The sequence below is a fragment of the Bos javanicus genome, chromosome 26, assembly GCF_032452875.1.
Source record: "Bos javanicus breed banteng chromosome 26, ARS-OSU_banteng_1.0, whole genome shotgun sequence".
Taxonomy (NCBI): Eukaryota; Metazoa; Chordata; class Mammalia; order Artiodactyla; family Bovidae; genus Bos; species Bos javanicus.
The window spans coordinates 24,249,191-24,268,640 of NC_083893.1; the positions used below are offsets into that span (position 1 = coordinate 24,249,191).

General features: G+C 48.8%; 2 protein-coding genes across 11 annotated transcripts in view; both read right to left on the bottom strand.

The window, feature by feature from the left end:
- SH3PXD2A (SH3 and PX domains 2A) overlaps positions 1-8,162 on the bottom strand; it is a 249,274-nt gene extending 241,112 nt beyond the window's left edge. The window contains exon 1 of one of the 4 annotated variants that reach the window (XM_061403339.1): positions 7,638-8,162. In XM_061403339.1, coding sequence (XP_061259323.1) covers positions 7,638-7,709 — 72 coding nt within the window. In that variant the 5' untranslated portion in view covers positions 7,710-8,162. The remainder of the gene's footprint in view (positions 1-7,637) is intronic. The other 3 variants (XM_061403342.1, XM_061403337.1, XM_061403338.1) reach the window with 3 other exon arrangements.
- Positions 8,163-11,454: 3,292 nt separating this feature from the next.
- STN1 (STN1 subunit of CST complex) overlaps positions 11,455-19,450 on the bottom strand; it is a 65,938-nt gene continuing 57,942 nt past the window's right edge. For 3 of the 7 annotated variants that reach the window (XM_061403349.1, XM_061403354.1, XM_061403353.1), the window contains exon 10: positions 17,698-18,247. In XM_061403349.1, coding sequence (XP_061259333.1) covers positions 17,925-18,247 — 323 coding nt within the window. In that variant the 3' untranslated portion in view covers positions 17,698-17,924. Of the gene's footprint in view, positions 12,778-17,693; positions 18,248-19,450 lie in introns of those variants that run through there. The other 4 variants (XM_061403352.1, XM_061403357.1, XM_061403351.1 and 1 more) reach the window with 4 other exon arrangements.

The window sequence follows — 19,450 nt, forward strand, 5'->3', positions numbered from 1 at the left end:
AGCGCTGGGGACTGGAGATGGAAATGACCTCGCCGTGACATAAGGCCCTGGCAGCGGGCCCTCCACGGATGAGGCCCAAAGCAGTCAACACCTCACTTCTTGCTGCCCCTCCACCACCCTCATTCCCCAAGACCTCTGGGGTGCAATCAACTTTTATGAGGCAGCCTGACCTTTCCGAGTAAGAGCTATAAACAGAGAAGGGCCAGGCGCTGGCCTGCCAACTGTAGAGTCCCCAACACACAGAGATGGTTCCCATCCCTACATAGGTAGCTCTGTTCCCGCCATGGCTGCAACAATGACCCTAAAGCCAGTTCTGGGGCTCACCAGAAGGACCCCACAGTGACAATCAGGTCCCGTCCCCTGCAATCCTTGGGAGGAACGGAAGTTGCGGAGGTGAAGCCTCTTGATGCGTATGTGAGGCTCTCAACAGCTGGTCACCCTTGCTCCCTGTCCTTCCCGGCTTGGGTTTTGCCCGTGTTTTCCTTGCATGCTCCACCTCCAGCACCTTTGCTTTCCCTTTCTTGGCATGCCTTCCCCTCTTTTTCCCACCTAAATCCTATTCTTTCCCACCCCATCCCCAGTTACTCCTTGAGGCCCATCACAAAGCTGGCCTTCGCCAGTCAGTCTTCCCTGAAAAACTCCAGTTCACAGAGAACTCCTTCTGAAGCTCTGAAAGTAAAACTGTTGGTTGCTCAGTCGTGTCCAACTCTTTGCAACCCCATGGACTGTAGCCCACCAGGCTCCTCTGTCCATGGAATTCTCCAGGCAAGAATACTGGAGAGGTTGCCATTTCCTTCTCCAGGGGATATTCCCAATCCAGGGATTGAACCCAGGTCTCCCACATTGTAGGCAGATTCTTTACCATCTGAGCCCCCAGGGAAGTGGGTCTTAATATTAGTACAAATGCCTATGCAGCACTTAATATGTGCCAGCTACTGTTCTAAGCTCTTTACATTTATCGACTCATTTACTCTTCACCACAGCCCTTTGAGCTAGGTCCTATTTCCCCCTCATTTTTGTTTGTTTGTTTGGTTTGGTTTGTTTTTAACAGGTGAGGAAACTGAGGCACAGAGAGAGAAGGAACTTGCACCGAATCCCAGGGGAGTAAGTGGTAGAGACAGGATTCTGGCCTGGGGATAGCAGAGACCAGGAACTCTCCAACAATACAGCCTTCCAGACACACATCTTACTCTCAGGAGGTGTGGCCCAGACTCCTTGGTTCCTTTCACACTCCTCACATTTGACCTGGCTTTAATGGGGAAGAAAGTGACAAGCTCATAGACTCCGGTATCAGATGCCAGAGTAAGGATCCCAGCCCTGACACTGAATTACTCTGAGTGAGAGCTGCATAAACTTTCTGGGCCTCAGTTTCTACACCTGTAAAGTGGGGATAAAAACACTGACCTACTTCATGGGGAGGTTATGATGTTAAAATGAAATCCCCTCTGAAAGGTCTCTTCTGCACTGCCTGGCACATAGCAGGCACTCATATACTGGTTCTCCTCCTTCTCACTGCATCTCGACGTCCTCACTGGATTCTGCTCAGCACCCGCTGCTAATGTGAGCCACCTGGAGGCTCCTGGGGGCCTCCTTGTGGCCCAGTGTGCCACCCTCCCTCCCTCCTGTCCTGACTCCACTACACAGAGCAGCAGCCGAAGCAACCCGGTCCAGGCGAGAAGTCACACGCAGCCCTGGGAATCGCCTCCTGAAATGCTGATCACCCTCCTGGACTCTTCCGTTATTGTTGGCAATAGCCACGGCAGAGAACACCTCTGGCCCTGACTCAGAAACTGTTTCCAAAGCCAGAGTCTCCACCTCATTTCCCACACACACCCCTTGTCCTTCCTGTTCCCGGGATCCCTGTCCTCACCCATGATCCTGTTCCTGGACTCTGAGAACTCAAGAGGAGTAAGTGTGACTACCGTATGTATAACTCTATTACTTGTTTTATTTCATTTAATAAAGAGGCAAAAGAGAACAGAGTTGCCTGTTAGGCTTTTTCTGGCCAAGAAATAGTCTGGTCAGTGACTCAGGCTGAGGAAATTAGAAGGCAATTTCCAGGGACCGTGGTGCAAACCCCAAAGTCAGAAGTCCTAACAACACTCCTCTAATTCACTGCCTCCACCAACGATTAACTCATGCTGGCCTCGGAATATCTCTTTGGAAAATGCAGCAGCTGGCGCTTATATTTCTGGATCTGGAACCGGTCTCCAATGACATCAAATAGGTTTATTTTTCCCTTCCCTTTGCCTCCCCTCTGCCTGCCACCACACATGGTGATTCCAATCCCGATTTGTCCCCCCAAGCCCTCACTCGGCTGGCTCTAAAGAGGACCATGATAAATGGCTGACTGTGTTCCTTCTTCCATCAGCCTTGAAGGATGTGGTCGGTTGTTCCATGAGCAGGAATCTTTGTCAGACCCGTGAATCACCCCTAGATCACTTCCCTCCTTGGAGCAGGAGAAAAAACTTATGTGTGTGTGAGAGAGAGAGACAGACAGACAGACAGTAAGAAAACATGTATGTGTGCTCTGTCGCTTCAGTGGTGTCCAACTCTGCACCTCTATCAACTGTAGCCTACCAGGCTCCTCTGTCCATGGGATTTCCCAGGCAAGAATACTGGAGTGGGTTGCCATGCCCTCCTCTAGGGGATCTTCCTGACCCAGGGATAGAACCCATGTCTCCTACATTGCAGGCAGATTCTTGACCCTCTGAGCCACCTGGGGAGCCCAAAAGAAAGCAGGGAAGAGTGCTGACCCGTGTGTGGCACTGACTTTGGAGCTGGAATCCTATATGACCTTGCCCTCACCTGCAGTACCTCTCTACTCTGCTCCCCCAACACATGTTCCTTCCCAACACACCAGCAAGCCAACACTTGGACAGCTCCAGGAAGCCCTCCAGGTCTGAACAGCTGCTCCTTGTTTATCTGCTTCTTTTGTATGTTGAGTGTTTTCCACGGGGCATGTAGCCCACTTTCCCATCAGACTGTGAACAGCTGGCCTTCCTTTTTTGCCTCAGTCTTCCCTTCTCTCACAGCTTCGCCTATCAGATTCTAAATGTACTCACGGGTTTCAGTGATAAGGAGCACCAGACAGATGCTAGTATGTTGAGTACCCATGATGGGCGCCAGGTACTTACTTCAGTCGTGTCCAATTGTTTGTGACCCCATGGACTGTAGCTTGCCAGGCTCCTCTGTCCATGGGATTCTCCAGGCAAGAATACTGGAGTGGATTGCCATGTCCTCCTCCAGGGGATCTTCCCGACCCAGGGAGTGAACCCACATCTCTTCTGTCTCCTGCATTGGCAGGGGGACTCTTTACCACTAGCGCCACGAGGTAAGACACTAAAAGTAGAAGCTTTGCCCCCAAATTATCTCAGATCAATTTTCTAAAATCCTTGTAAGGTTACAGGTGAGGAAACTGAGACCCAGAGTGGCTGGCTCCAGGCTGCTCACCCAGGAAGAGTCAGAGCCAAGATTCAAACCCTGAACTGCCCAACACCAGTAATTCTACAGTGGGACTGGCCTGAGAAGACCCTGTCCATACTGCAGCTGCACATCCTTCTTCCCCTGGGGCTGGATCCACAGTCTAAGGACTTAAGGAAAAAAAATGAAAGGCAGAGAAATGAATGGGTCTATGCCCAATTCCTAAAAATGTAGCTCCCAGGACCAAGCCCCAAATCTGCGATGCTCTAAACACACAGGAGAATGTATTATTTCTCCAGGGTGGATCCTTCATTTATCAGCTCAGACATCACTGGAGAGCAGACATCATCTTGGGTTTGTTCTAATCCCCTGCCTCACAGTGACCTCCCCCCATTGCCTGTCACATGCTCTCCTCTGTGACACCAGGTCCCACATAGTGAGTGAGTTCTCAAACACCCCCTGGGATTGCTCTCTCGTTGTCCTGTAAATCTGAGCCTGGTCTCCACAACCAACTCCAGTGGAGGAGAAGGGCCTCACTGTAGGTTCGTATCTTCCTCTGGAGGTGAAGTGACCTGAGTGGACCCACATCTCTAACTGGGAGACCCTGAGCAACTTCTCACCTCTCCACGTCTCAGCTCACCCATCTGTATAAAGAAATCAAAGACTTTGCATGGACTGTAGGAATCACATGAAATCTTACACATTGAGCATCTGGCACCAATGACAGTAACTGCTCACACTGGCTATTATTTGCATTCCCTGAAGAGTCCTGTAGAGGATCAGAACATTCACGACTGGTATTTGTCTGAAATAAACAATCAGGAGAGGAAATGACTGCGAAAGCACAATGCCTCTCAAATCCAAACAAATAATTTCTTGTTTGCTTTAGATGCGCCAGCTCCTCTCCAACACCATATGACTTGACTTACACCTACACACGCGTGTGGGTGCAAAGAATGTGAACCAGAGCTCACATCCTTATGGAAAGTTGTCAAAGGTAACTGCAGTTTGCATCCAGCGTCATTAGGACCGTTTGAAAGACAAGTGGTCTGAGGCCAAAGCCAGTTTACCTAAGGTCTCTCCAGGGACAGCTCATAACAGCTGAGAGAGGAGCCCAACTCCAGGCATGGAGCCTGGTCTAAGCAGCAGCTGCCTACCTCCCCCAACACTCCTCCCTCCTAGCATCCCAAGCAAGGCCTTGGCAGAGAGGAAGGAAGCCAAGGGCTGACAGTACCACCCAAATGATGCAGGTCACCTGCCTGCCCTTTCATAAACAGGCCAAAACACAAGACCCTTGGTATCTAGGCGGCTCCACACCCATCCCAGAGACAAGCCTGCCTTTGGCTGGATGTCCTGAGAAGACCTCTGCAGTGTGTTCCCAGCGTTCTGGAGCCGGCAGAGCCCCTCCTGCTTGGGCCCCAGGCCTCTCATCAGCTAGCTCCGGCTAACGTGCATATCCCATAAAGCCACTCAGCTCTGCAATTTGCCAAACTGCAGACTCAGAATTCACCATCACCTCACCAGGAGAGGTGGGAAGAGGGCAAGCTTCTACAGTGCAGAACGGCTTCCAGGACATACATGACACGGGCGCAGTGTGTCCTGCCAGCTACCCACACCAAAGTGCCTTGGCCAGAACACTTGACCTTCTGGTGTGTGGTGTCGGCCTTGCAGAGGCCAAGGGAGGAGGCGACCCTAGGCTTCAGAGGTGCTGCCTCCCCGCCTGGCTTCTCCTGCCCTGTTGGCCCCATCGACACATTCTACTATCAGCCCCCTCTCCTGATGCATTAATGCCCCGCACATGCAGGAACCTCTTGCTATGACCAGATATTTGTCTTCCTCAGCAACCCCAACCAGCCTTCCAGGGCGCTTAGATGAACCCAACAAACATGATGGGCAGAAGGCCAGTTAGACCAAGGTGCTGTGACTTGCTGTGTCACAAGCGACTCTACCCCAACCGGTTCTCAGTTTCCTTGTCTGTAAAATAACGGGTGGAGTCTCAGGAGTCCTCAGGTCCCTGCCAGCTCCACAGTTCCATAACACACAACACTGTCTCTTTTAGCTGTTTTCCACAACCTGCGTTCAGGGCTCTGTATGCTCCCGTCTGCTCAGTGACATCACTCCCGGCCCACATATAGCATCATTGATTCTTAACAAGGGAAGCGGACACATCCCAGAAAACACTGTCCATGAAAAGGGAGGAAATGATCATGTCGATGGAACTGGACGGGACTTTTTTTTTGTATTTTTCACAGAGAACAAGTTATTAGCAATCTTAAAACCCCAAATCTTTCTTCCTTCTTGCCAGACCATTAATAGCTGCTTTTCAAAAGTGCTTTCTTAGTCAGAATCATGCCAATCATAAGCTACCATCTAATGAGTGCCTTATGTGCCAGGACCGCACTAAGTGCTTTGCATGGATGATCTCATATAATTCTCCAGACAATCCTATGAAGTAGATACTACTATTATCCTCATTTGAAAAATGAGGAAACTGAGGTACATGGAGGTTCAGTAAGTTGCCCAAAGTTGCACAGCTACTCAGTATGTGAGCCAGGCTTTGAACGAGAGCCTCTCACTCAAAGCCTCAGCACTAACCACCTCTCAACACTGCTCGCAGCGGGCCCCTAGTCCCTTTAGCAATGCTCCTGGCTAGTGTGTTCCACATCTGTATGTAACCTTGGACATCACTGGTCATAGCTAAGGTCTGATGTTTCACCTAAGATCCACAGAGAGTGCCATCTGTTGAAAGCAGTGCCTACCTTACCTGAGGACTAGAAAAGAAGCCCTAAAACTGCAACATTAGAGAAAAGAAGTTAGGAAGGCTGACTTCATAATAAGGGCTGGGATATGCCAATGGACATCTGCCTCAGAGGAGGACGACCACATGGGAACCCAAATCCTCCAAAGACAGCTTTCTCAAAAGGGCAGGGCGGGGGGATGCCTGCTGGGCCAGTGATAGGAAAGGATGAACCCTCCCACCAGCACCCACCTTTCCGTCCCCTCAGGAACCAGACTCCTTGGTTCACCTCCTCCCCAACCTGAGTCCAAGCTCATTTATTCCACTAAAAAGAAACCCGAAGATCAGAGCTATTGGGGATAAAGACAGAAAGAGTAGCCCGAGGCTGACATTAGCACAAATCCAGTCCCCTTCCAACAAGGAAATAAAAGGCAGAGATCAATGTGCTGTCTAGGGCAGCAACCCACAGCCTGTTTTAATTGTGAAAATTAATGCTTTGAGCATTCTAAATGCTCCTTTAAATGCCTAATTTGCAAATAAGATGCAGTCCTTGCTGTCTCTTCTGTCTCAAGAACAGGAGCAAAGCTGCTAGGACTGGCAGCCTCGGGAGCCAAGGACACCATTTACTTCCTAAGGTGGGAAGGATGGGAAGACGGGATGGGCTGAGATGAAGGGGCGTCGCGTCCTACTGGCCCCCAGCTCGGCTCGGTCAACCTTAGCCCCTTCTCATTAAGTCTGGGAAGGCAGGGGGAGGGGCAGCCGGCCGCTCCTCAGAGACCACAGCAAACATTTCCCTCCTCGTGTCGGAGACGGAGCATCACTTAAGAGGACATGAACCCCGGTTAAGGGTCACGTCCAGAGGAGGGATAAAAGGAAAAGCCACAATTTTCCTCACACCGACCGACACGAGGGCTTTAAGAAGGTAATCAAAGCTCAGGGCTGAGGGTGGAGGTAGGGCAGAAGCGGCGGCTTCTCTCGGCCCCCCAGACCCAAGCCTGGGGAGACAGAGACCAGGGCACAAGTAGGAGGCTCGTGCAAGGCGTCCGTCCCCAGGGTAACCTCTGAAAGCATCTCGATCTGCGTGCGCCTGAGCGACCCGAGCCCCCAGGGAGGGCCGGGAAGATGCTCTTTCCCAACGGAGCTTCCCAGCAAGGGTTTGAAGAACGTTCCCCCCACCATCCATCAAAGCTCAGGCGGACAGATGACTTCACCGTTGTAACAGACAAGGGCAGCCACTTGCCAATTCCAATGCCAAAAAAAGAAAACGGGCGTGGGGCGGGGGGTGGGGGGGAGCAGTGGAGGAAGGTCAGAAAAGGGTTCCCTGGAGATCACAGCCCTGCCAAGAGACTCCACCGCCAAAGGCTGCCCTGTAGGCGCTCAGCTCCGGGACTTAACACGGAGAGGGCTGAGGGGCCACCCAGGGGCCCTCAGGGGGTTCCTGGCCAGCCTCCCGCAGGGGTCGTGGGGGCGTACTCACATAGTGCTTGGAGGGGTTCCTCCGTTTCTCCACGTCCACCACGGTGGCATCTTGCACGCAGTAGGCGAGCATCTTCCCCCACAAAGCGAGTGGCGCCCCCCGGCGGCGTCACCTTCTCATCCCGGTCCGGCCCCGGCTCCTTGTCCCGCTTCCCGGGTTCCCGGGTCTCCCCAGCTACCTCGGGCCGGCGCGCCGCTGCCCGGGCTCCCCAAGCCCACAGGTACAGCCGCTGGACGGGGGCTGTTCAGAGGGCACGCGGGCTCCGTGCGCCCGGGAGGCTCCCCGTGGGCCTGCCGCGCTCCCCTTCCCTCCCGCGCCGCCGCAGCTCTCCGGCTCGCCCGCCCGCTCTCTCCGCCGCCCGGTGGGTCCGGCGGGAACTGGCGGAGCAGAGGAGGGGCGGGGGTGTGTCCCGCCGGCGAGGGGACGGGGCGGGGGCCCCGGAGCCTGCTGTCAGCGCGCTAGGGAGGGGCCGGCGGCGCCCCTTCTCTGCGCTCCGGCTCCGGGGGGCTCGGCGCTGACGGAGGCTGCGGGCGCAGGAGGCGGAGGCAGGGCCGGGCAGGCAGAGAAGGGAAGGGAGGGGAGAGAGGGGAAGCGCGCGGGGAGGGGCTCCGGGCCCGGGGGAGGGGCTCGGGGCGACGGGGAGGGGGGCTGCAGCCCGGCCGGAGAGGCCGGAGCGGGCCCGCGCGCCCCCACCGCGCAGAGAGCGCGGCCAGCGGCCTGGCGCGGCGCTGGGCGACTTGGCCAGGCACGGAAACTCGGGGTGGCTTCGGAGGGAGGAGGGGCGAGGGGGAATGAACCCAGAGCGCCCCCGCCCCGGCTTTCGGTCTGGGAGCGGATTTGTGCCTTTCGGCCCCCACCTTTACGGCCCCCTCCCACTCCTATCCCCCAGAGCTCTTTCATGAAAAGTAGTTTATTACCCCACCGTTTTCGCTCAGGCCCTCTGAGCTGGAGACAAGGACTGGGAAAGTAGGCGGCATTAAACCTTTCAAGCCAGAGCCTCTTTTGATAAACCACCTGCCCCCCTGCGGGTCACAAAGGGTATATTCTCCCCGGAAATGTGATCGATCCACTGCCTGAGTCGCTTATCGATCTGAGCCTGGATAACCAATCTGTGATATCATTCACCAGTGAGGTTACAAGACGATAACACTCCTGCCTTTAAGCCTAAGGCTTCCCTGGAACCCTCTCCTCCAGGTCGGGGAGGAGGGAAGGGAAAATCCACCACTGGGTTGGGGACCAGCTCATCACTGGCCCCAGACTCTGACTTTCTCACCACCTCTCCCTCTGGTTTGGAAAACCTACTGTTCAAGTCACTTGTCCACCCCTGGACTTGGGACACAATTACTATTTAATTCAATTTATACCCCACCCCCCCCACCCCCATCTGTTTCCAGCATTTTTCCATTCTAATTTCAAATATTTAAAGTAGTGTCTTCACAATTAATCCTATTGTTCACAATCACAATAAACTTTGTGACTGTGGAGCAATGCCAAGCATCTGAAATGGAGGCCAAGAGTTCTAACTGTGTTAATACTTTTTTCTCTGTACTGTCAGAACTCATGTAGATCCTAAGTTCTAAGACTGTCCACACAACTGCTTGGTACAGAGTAGCCTATTATCCTTCCAGCTTTCTTGAAGAAGGGTGCTAGGACACCAAAGGATGCTGCTATCTAATTAGTTGACCTGGAGCAAATCACTTAATACCACAGGCATTAGAGTCATTTTAAAGTTTTCTGTGAAATGGGGGTGCTGAACTAGATGGTCTTTTAAGACTTCTCCCTACATACATTCCAAACTCCTAGCAGTAGTTACTCCTTTGGAGACCATTTTGAGGGGGTTTTTTGTTTTGTTTTTCATAATTATCATGTATGGATATTGACATTTAAAAAATATATTTTTTTAATTTCTTCTCTAAAATTCTAGAAGTTTAGGCTTGATTGAGCACTTATTCTGTGCTCCTTTACAGGGCATTAAAAAACAAAAGAGAGAGAGTGAGAGAATTCAGGTGATGTTTGTGGAACTGAAGACTGAATCCAGTTGACAAATGCTTGTCCCTTCCCTCAAAGAGAAGAAAGTACACTCGAGAAACAGGGACACCATGAAGACAGTATGTAATAAAATGTCCATTGCATGCTCAGTTGCGTCCGACTCTGTGATCCCACAGACTGTAGCCTGCCAAGCTTCTCTGTCCATGGGATTATCCCAGCAAGAATACTGGGGCACTGGGTTGCCATTTCCTTCTATAGGGGATCTTACTGACTTAGGGATCGAACCTGCATCTCCTGCTTGGCAGGCAGAGTCTTAGCTCTGAGCCACCTGGGAATGTCCATTATTATTGTTGTTCAGTTGCTGAGTCATGTCCGACTCTGTGACCCCGGGGACTGCAGCATGCCAGGCTCCTGTGTCCTCCCCTGTCTCCCGGAGTTTGCTCAGATTCATGTCCATTGAGTCAGTGATGCTATCTGAACATCTCATCCTCTGCTACCCCTTCTCCTTTTGCCTTCAGTCTTTCCTAGCATCACAGTCTTTTCCGATGAGTCAGCTCTTTGCATTAGGTGGCCAAGGTATTGGAACTCCAGCCTCAGCATCAGTCCTTCTAATGAGTATTCAGGGTTGATTTCCTTTAGGATTGACTGGTTTCATCTCCTTGCTTCCAAGAGACTCCCAAGAGACTTCTCCAGTACCACAGATCAAAAGCATCGTTTCTTCGGTGCTCAGCCTTCTTTAAGGTCCAATTCTCACATCCCTATATGACTACTAGGAAAACCATAGCTTTGACTAGACGACCTTTGTCAGAGTGATGTCTCTACTTTTTACTATGCTGTCTAGGTTTGTCATAGCTTTCCTTCCAAGGAGCAAGCATCTTTTACTCTCATGGCTGCAGTCACTGTCCACAGTGATTTTTGGAGCCCAAGAAAGTAAAATTTGTTTCTGCTTCCAATTTTTCCCCCTTCTATTTGAAATGCCCTTTAGGATCCCAGAAAGTGGAGGCCTGGAATAATCCAGGAGAACTTCCTAGAGGAAACTGTCTGTGTTGTAGGGACTCTGTATGGTCTCTAAAGTCTCTATGGGCAGAGTTTAGAATACCTTGGAATACTCTGCCTCTTCTGAAGTCCTCCAGGTCAGTTGCACTTGCCACAAGCTGTTCAACGTGTGTGTATTTGTCCATAACACATTCATCTCTTCCGAGAGTGGCTGGTGCACAGGACTGGCTGTAAGTTATCTCCTACTTCTTTGCACTCCTCATGTAGCAAACCTTCACCTTATCCACACTAGTAGTCACTGTACGAGAATCTGTTGAATGAATGATTGGGGGAGAAGGAAAGGTAGAGCGAGGACACTGAAGCCTGAACCTGCAGTGATACACAGACGGCCAGGAGGATAGTGTGCACCTGGGGGAGAGTCAGGGAAGGGAGTGAGACACAGGAAGAGGAAGTGCCAGGGTCCTGCCCCGGCTGATCCAGGGTATTCGAAGGAGAGACGGCATAGGCGAGGATCAGGAAACAAATGCTTAATTAAACGTTAATTAAGGATATAAAGAGTGATAGAATGAGGATAGCTCAGTAGGAAAATTCAGTGGAGAAAGAGGCTGAGTAGCTTGGTTTACACGGGAGACCAATAAAACTTCAAGACAAAGTTTGCACCACTTACGTAGGCCACAGGCGTCCTTCCGTTCTCCCGAAGGAGAGGAGACACTGAGGCCTCCCGGTCGGATCTTGAAGCCCAGGCATAATTAGTAAGCATGGTGGGTTCCGCGCTCCAGATGGAGACTCAGCCAGAGTGAGAGAGAGAGAGACATGGGGAGACCAGTATTTCGAGAAACTGATCCCAATTCTTTATTTTCAGAGTCTGTTTTTATACACTGAGATGTTATACAAAAGTCACGTGGGGACAGCAGTCCTGACTTTTATTAAAGTCAGGTGCTTCACACAAATGTATACAGAGGTCTTAGGGTGTTACATCATCTTCTGGCCAGGGGGGCCTGCTGACAATTTACGACCCTCTCCTTGTGACAGCGGTCAGTCAATCAGACACTTATTTCTCAGGGCTGATTATTCTCAAAACAGACGCCATCCAAATAAAGTTACATTCCTACAGGTGAGTTGTAGTGGGTTTTAGTTAGGAAAGAATTTACTTAGCCTAAGGTCTAACGTGATTAATATCAAAGGTTAATACTTATTCCTTCTATATTCATTAATGTGTGTAAGGGCAGGGATATGGAACTTAGCAACAAACATTGGCTCAACAAATGAAAACCCTTCACCAACACAATTTCTAATCAGCCCATTATACTTATACTAATAGTTTTCTAACTTTCTAAGGAACCTGTTTTAGAAGGTTTAAAGCATCTCGTGCCTCTCACGGTTGGGAGGCTGTGAGCAATCACATGTGGCCGGACGAGCCTGTCAGGCAGGCTAGAGAACCTTCAGAGAGTTTGTAGGTTAAAACACTCTTGTCACACCCAGAGTTTTATTGACTGAGCTCTAGGTTAACTCCTTCTCCGAAAGAGGTGGTGGGGACAGCCCCCTGTAAAGTCAGAGGTGTAGGTAAGAGCACAAAGTAGTAAAGTAGGCAGGCTCTGGTTATGGGGGTAGACGCTCGAGGATTTCCAGGGGGACTCCTGAGGCTCGATCCCGCCTTGCGTATGTCGAGCCTCCTTCCTCATGACCTTTGTCACGGGTGGAGTACCTCACTCTGGCCCCCAACATCGAAGCAAGGAAGGAAGGGCGTAGGGGCTCCAGACCGTGAGAGATCTTGACACCAGGCAACGGGCTTCTGTATCAGAGAGGATGGTAGAAAAATCACTGTGGATGCTGGGCAGGCGTCCTGGGAGAAGAAGATCTGAAAGTGATGCCCAGTGCTGTGGAAAGGAGGAGACCAGGCATCACTGCCTTGAGCAAGTCCTGTTCCTTGTGGGAGTGGGAGGGAGGCCTGGACAGACCCTCAGTGCTGAGCTCTGCAAGGAAAGGGCTGGGCTGTAGGAAAATGGGAGGGCTGCTGGTAGAAAATCTGGACAACCCGTGGGTTCCTGGTCAAAAGATTCTTAACAGCACACAGCCACTCTTCTTCTGTGGACTGCAAGGTGTTCTGGAAGTGCTAGCGAAGCCTGAGAAGCCCCTAGTGAGGGGTGTTCAGCTGCTGGAGGGGAAAAAAAGGAGAGGGTTGGCTGTCCTGAGTCCCCTTGTGAGTCCAAGCACTCCCCCAAGAGGCACTGGTGGTTTTCTGCTCACCCTCCTCCTTCTGGATCAGGATTTGAACATGGACCTGAGGATAAGAGATCTAGGGAAGAGAGGGAGGATGCTTGGCTACAAGGTGACGGCCTTCTTCTGATTTAAGAAACCCCGACAACCTGACATCTCCTAAATTCAGGGTCTTGAAGCACAACTTGAGGACCCCCCACTTCTCCTTGTGCTCCCAATTACCTCAGTCGGAGGGAGCAACTGAGCACCAGCCCCTACCCAGCCCCATGGTGCCAAGATCTCTGGGGACTAGTTGCGTAGAAGTTATCAATCAATACCTGTGGGAGAAAATCTCCCTCTCCTGGGGCTATAGAGCCAAGAGACTGTAAGTATAAAATGGTACAGGCTCTCCCTTCTTCCCTGGGTATGTGTCAAGCTTATGCAGACTTCTTTCCCAACAGTGCCTTAGGCATGCCTTTCTGCTCAACACATGTTTACTGAGTGCCTCGCATGTGCCTGGCACTTTTCCAGCAATGACTGACACTAGCTGAAGGCTCCTTGGAGACAAGATGGTGTCTCATTTGTTCAATGTCCGGCATGCCTGGCACACAGTAGGTACACTGGGTGGTCTGTGTTGAAGACATCTGCTCAAGGAGTTAGTAGTGCTGAAGAGGACTAGCTAAACCCCTATTTTGCCACCTCCATCCATGAATTGGGGATGACTCCAATTCAAGGACATAATATGAGTTCTAATGACAAAGTATAATGTCATTTTTTTTGAAGTTTAGGATAAATAAGGGAAAGAGGACCCAAAATAAAGATACAAACTGACTGATACCTGAGAATCTGATTTTTCAGAAACAGAGAACTGTAGGATGCTTAGAACCAAAGAATTTTCCAACTGGAAGGGATCAGAGAGTTTACTTAGAGTCCTTAATTTTACAGAGGCACAAACTGAGGCCAACAGAAACTAAGCAAGCTGCCCAATGCCACACAGCTAGGGAGTACCAGATCTCCCATCTTTGTCCTTCACCACTCTCATAAGCCTATTCACATGCAAGAAGAAATCATTTAGAGCATTACAGATGCCTGCAGATCCAGAATGTTGCTCTCCCTTGACACTCCAATTCTCCATTCACACAAGCATCACAGGCTCCTTAGAACCCCCTCTCCTGCCTATTCCAGGCAGGATGCTCCTTAAGGTCAGGGACCATGTGTGTCTCCAAAGTCCCTTTGTGCACATGCAAATCCGATCAGCTCCCATATGCAGAGCCCAGCCAACCTCCTCTCCCGTGTAATCTTCATAACCACCTCAAAGATGACAACATACAGGAAAACGGTGAAAACAGTTAAATTACCAAACATTCATTTGGCTACTAATTGAAAATTGCCCTATGACAGTTCAGCCACTACTGTATTGAACCCTTATTAACATCTTTTAATTTTTTTTCAAACTTTGCTATGCTTAGTTAGGTTGTGCATTCTAAACCAGTAAGAAGCAGGTGAGGGTCTGAGAACCATGGACTTGGACTGTGGCACCACCTTTTCCCTCCCCACCGTGATGACAGCACCCCGGCCACCTGCCACATACACCCCCAACCCAGCAGAGAGCCTTATACATGCCAGGCACTCAATGAATGCTTGTATTTTAAAATTGGATATTTGTCGACGCTGCTGATGAAAATGATGCCTACATGCTGCAAAGAGTCCCCCATCCTGGGTTCTAGTCCTACTCAACCACAACCCAATCTTGTGACTTTGAAGTCACTGCCCATCTCTGGGTTTCTGGTGGTAGTCTGGTACCATGCACGCTCTAGGTTGGTAGACAAAGTGAGGTCTTATGGGTCTGAGACTCCGGGAGTTGGCAATGAACAGGGAGGCCTGGCGTACTGCAGTCCATGAGGTCGCAGAGTCAGACAGGCCTGAGCGACTGAACTGAACTGTACTGACCCAGAGATGTGCAAATTTTAGTGAGATTTGGAGCCCCCTCCTGGTCAAAGTGGTTTTAGCACCTTTAACTCAAAGCTGCTGGCCCTGCTCTGTATCCCTTTCTGTCCCTGGCTGACCTCTGGCAGGAACAGGCAGGTGGGCCTGGTACCAATAACCTGCCAGTTTACAGACTATAAGCAGTCCGGGGTGTATATGCATCTCTCTTGATTTTCCTTGTTCCTTTCTCTCTTTCTTTCAAATCAGCCCTAATAAACAACTGTTTGGGGAGCGTCTTGAGAATGGTTCCTCCGGAATCTGGAGTAGACAGTGAGATCAACTTCTGCTTTCACCAGAGGGGAGTAAATTACTGGCCAGACTTCTCCTCCCCTAGGTTGCTGGATAATGGGACCAGGATGAGACACCAGAATTGCCCTGTCTGCTTAGCCCTATTGTTCACTAATTGCAGCCGTAATAACAGGCCCCTCCTGCTTGCCAAACCACGAGGTGGTGGAAAGCACCTTTATTTGACTCCCAACACAGTAAGTTCATCAGCAAAATCTCAGCCAGCTTTTGTACAAGATGCGAGAGTCTCAGCCTCCTGTCTCAGCCTTGACTCTGAGGTTGAGGGTCCTTATGCAGCAGAATTATTTGATAGAACCAAATCAAGTTCCAGCCTTAGGAAATGACCATTGCCCTGGAATACCAGAGAGAAATCTGCCAACTTGCATATCCAAAGAAGCCAAGGACACAATTAGATTCACAACGGAAAAAAAAAAAATTATTCCATAACTCCAGACTACATCCCTAACACTGATGGGACATCTGGTCCCCAAACTAGCACATGGTGCTTTAAGACCTTCAGGGATGAGGGTGTGGATGGTCTATCTCAACTACTGAGAATGCCTTCAAGTATATTCCTGCCTGGTAGGGACTTACCAGCATCCTCTTGGTATAAAAGATCAGTGTACCTAGTTCCATTTTAACCATAAACCACCACAGATTTTCTTTTTCAAAATCCCCTGGATTTTCCAGAAGCCAGCAAACCCTGACTTGTCCACTGGATGACAAAAAAGAACAGGAAAGAAAAAATCCGTTGGGGAATTCAAAGGCAGTTTCTTAAAATAACCTGAAGCCACAAATAACCAAAATTATGAGTCTGGTTTTGGTTTGACCGCCTTTCTTTTTTTTTTTTCTTTTTTCTTCCAGTTCTCTATTGAGAAATGTTAGAAATTACTGATCTTTATCCTGTTTGAATCCACTTGCCTATTTCAGGTGAAAGATCCAAGACTCTTAAAAGTCAAGTCTGGCTTCGGTAATGTCTTGCCCCCTCTGTCTCATACAGATCAGATCGGATCAGATCAGTCATTCAGTCGTGTCCGACTCTTTGCAACCCCATGAATCGCAGCACGCCAGGCCTCCCTGTCCATCACCAACTCCCGGAGTTCACCCAGACTCACGTCTATCGAGTCAGTGATGCCATCCAGCCATCTCATCCTCTGTCGTCCCCTTCTCCTCTTGCCCCCATTCCCTCCCAGCATCAGAGTCTTTTCCAATGAGTCAACTCTTCGCATGAGGTGGCCAAAGTACTGGTGTTTCAGCTTTAGCATCATTCCTTCCAAAGAAATCCCAGGGCTGATCTCCTTTAGAATGGACTGGTTGGATCTCCTTGCAGTCCAAGGGACTCTCAAGAGTCTTCTCCAGCACCACAGCTCAAAAGCATCAATTCTTTGGCACTCAGCCTTCTTCACAGTCCAACTCTCACATCCATACATGACCACAGGATAAACCATAGCCTTGACTAGACGAACCTTTGTTGGCAAAGTAATGTCTCTGCTTTTGAATATGCTATCTAGGTTGGTCATAACTTTCCTTCCAAGGAGTAAGCATCTTTTAATTTCATGGCTGCAGTCACCATCTGCAGTGATTTTGGAGCCCAGAAAAATAAAGTCTGACACTGTTTCCACTGTTTCCCCATCTATTTCCCATGAAGTGATGGGACTGGATGCCATGATCTTCGTTTTATGAATGTTGAGCTTTAAGCCAACTTTTTCACTCTCCACTTTCACCTTCATCAAGAGGCTTTTGAGTTCCTCTTCACTTTCTGCCATAAAGGTGGTATCATCTGCATATCTGAGGTTATTAATATTTCTCCTGGCAATCTTGATTCCAGCTACCATAGTTGGTTCATTTCTTACCTGATAGACAATGGCAGGTTGAGGAAGACTTAGCTGGCTGGATTTTCCCACCTAGGTGAATCTGGCTGGGATTCTGACTGGCATCTACAAGGTGTTACCCCAGGAAGATTACTATGATCACTTTGATTAATCTTACTGCCTAATATATAAATAGCTCATGTTTCAGTTGAGACTCAGTTGGTTTACGAGTATTTGAGCTGAGCCGGCTGAAAGAAGGAGAAGGGGCTCAATTTCCAAGGTACAGTCCTATCTCATCCAAGGATGTCTGGACTTAGAGCCGAACCAGGAAGTAGCAAATCTTTAAGAACATGATACTTTCCTCCGTCTTTTATCTCTGCTTACCGGTGTGTCTGTTTTATTCTTCTTGAACTGCAGACTGCTTTTCTCTGTTACTTTACCCACATAGCAGGAGTCCCCTACTACCCAAATGTCTACCAGTCCCTTAATTTCAGACACTTGAGACTGGTTGCTTCTGTAGTCTAGATCCCAGTACCCAGGAGAAACACTCTGATTGGCCCAGCTTGGGTCATATGTCCACCCCGTTCCAGTCAATTATCAGGGGGTGGGGTCATGTAGCATGAGGATGACTATCAGAGCTAACCCACTGGACTGCGAATTAATTCGAACAAAGAGGGCTGGTGCGAGTGGCTCCCACACCCCGAAACACCCCTACTAAATTACTGTTTACTTTTTCAAGGACATTATTCATTCATTTATTCACTCAATGAATACTTAAGTTACCAATTATGTCACCCACTTTATTAGGAACTGGGGCTACACTTGGGGCAAACCAGACAAAGTCCTAGTCCTTAGGAAGTTTTACACTTTTAAGGAAGATACACATTGTTTTATGAATCATCCAAATAAATGTCATATTATAATTGTGGTAATGTTGTCAAGGTGGAGAAAACATACTAAAGTATAAATGTTGGTCATCTCTGGGGGTAGCGATACAAAGCTTTAAAATTAATTTATTTAAACCTTAAAAAATTCTATAGTGTACATTTCCTTTTGGAGAAAGACTGAGTTTTAAAATTTGCCTTTTAAAAGGATCATGATGGTTCCCTGGTGAAGAGGGCTGCCTGGAGGATAAGCGGGGGCATTTGGTGGGTTGGCAGTGAGATACAAGAGGCGATGACATTGACATACCCACACTACTACAGAGACAATAGTTGGACTTCTCTGGTAGCTCAGCTGGTAAAGAATCCACCTGCAATGCGGGAAACCTGGGTTTGATCCCTGGGTTGAGACGATCCCTGGAGGAGGGCATGGCAACCCACTCCAGCATTCTTTCCTGGAGAAACCCTGTGAACAGAGGAGGTGGTCAGGTTACATACAGTCCATGGGGTCGGAAAGAGTCGGACATGACGGAGGGACTAAGTGCAGCATAGCATATATAAAATAGATAACTCATAGGAGCCTACTGTACAGCAGGCCTCTGTAATGACCTATATGGGAAAAGGATCTTAAGAAGAGTGGATATGTATATGTATAACTGATTCACTTTGCTGTACAGCAGAAAGTAATGTAACATTGTAAATCAACTACATTCCAATAAAAAAAATTTTTAATTAAAAAAATTTTTTTTTGAGTGTTGGCCTAATTAAAAAAAGAGAGAGATGACAACAGTTTAGACTAGGCTGACAGTTCTGGGTGGAGTGAAGAGAACTTTAGAAGGTAGAGCATCCTCTGTCTGATGATATTGGTCAGGGATGAGGGAATCGGAGGTGCTGAGGACAATCAAAGGTTCTCAGCCTGCATACCTTGAGGGGATGATTATGCTATTTAGTATTCTGACTTTTTCTTAGCCTGCAATATACGGACGCTGTTCTAGTCAAGGTCAGAAGTTTCCTTTAGCTATAATAAAGATCATGATAATAATAACAATAATAAAAATAATATCAACAATTGTTTTTAAGCTCCTATGTGTTGTGCCAGGCACTCTGATGAGTAAGCATTGTGCTTGTGTATTCCATAAACGGGAATTTAATCACAAACAAGAATGCCCTCCCTTGTGGGGTTCACAGTCAAGGTAGAAGAAACAATGAATTAGACAAGAAAAAAACCAAGGCTTTGGGCCTCTTCAACTCTCTAGTATTTTTTAAAATTTTGTTCAGCATTTATTTAGTAAGGGCTGGAAGAAATAAATTTTCTACTAAATGTCCACTTTTCTCCCTGCATTGAAAGTAAGGCATTTATTATATGCACTGAAAGCAGTATTTTTTTTATTTCATGAGTTTTCATACCTGGATAATGTCACTTACATGCTTGCTATCAGTAAAAGTAACTTACATGGATACAGCTTCAAACTCATAAAAGATATTTTAAAAGTTTTCATTTTAATGGAAATCAGATGTTTCCTATTTGTCTGGAGTTCTTGTTTTCCCTTTAATTTGGGGAGGAAGAGGAGGAAGTTTCTTAATAGTTAACTTCTTGGGAAGTAAATTGAACGGTTTGAAGTTACTTAAAACAAATCATTTCTTCCAAGAAAACAGCACTAGACCCTAC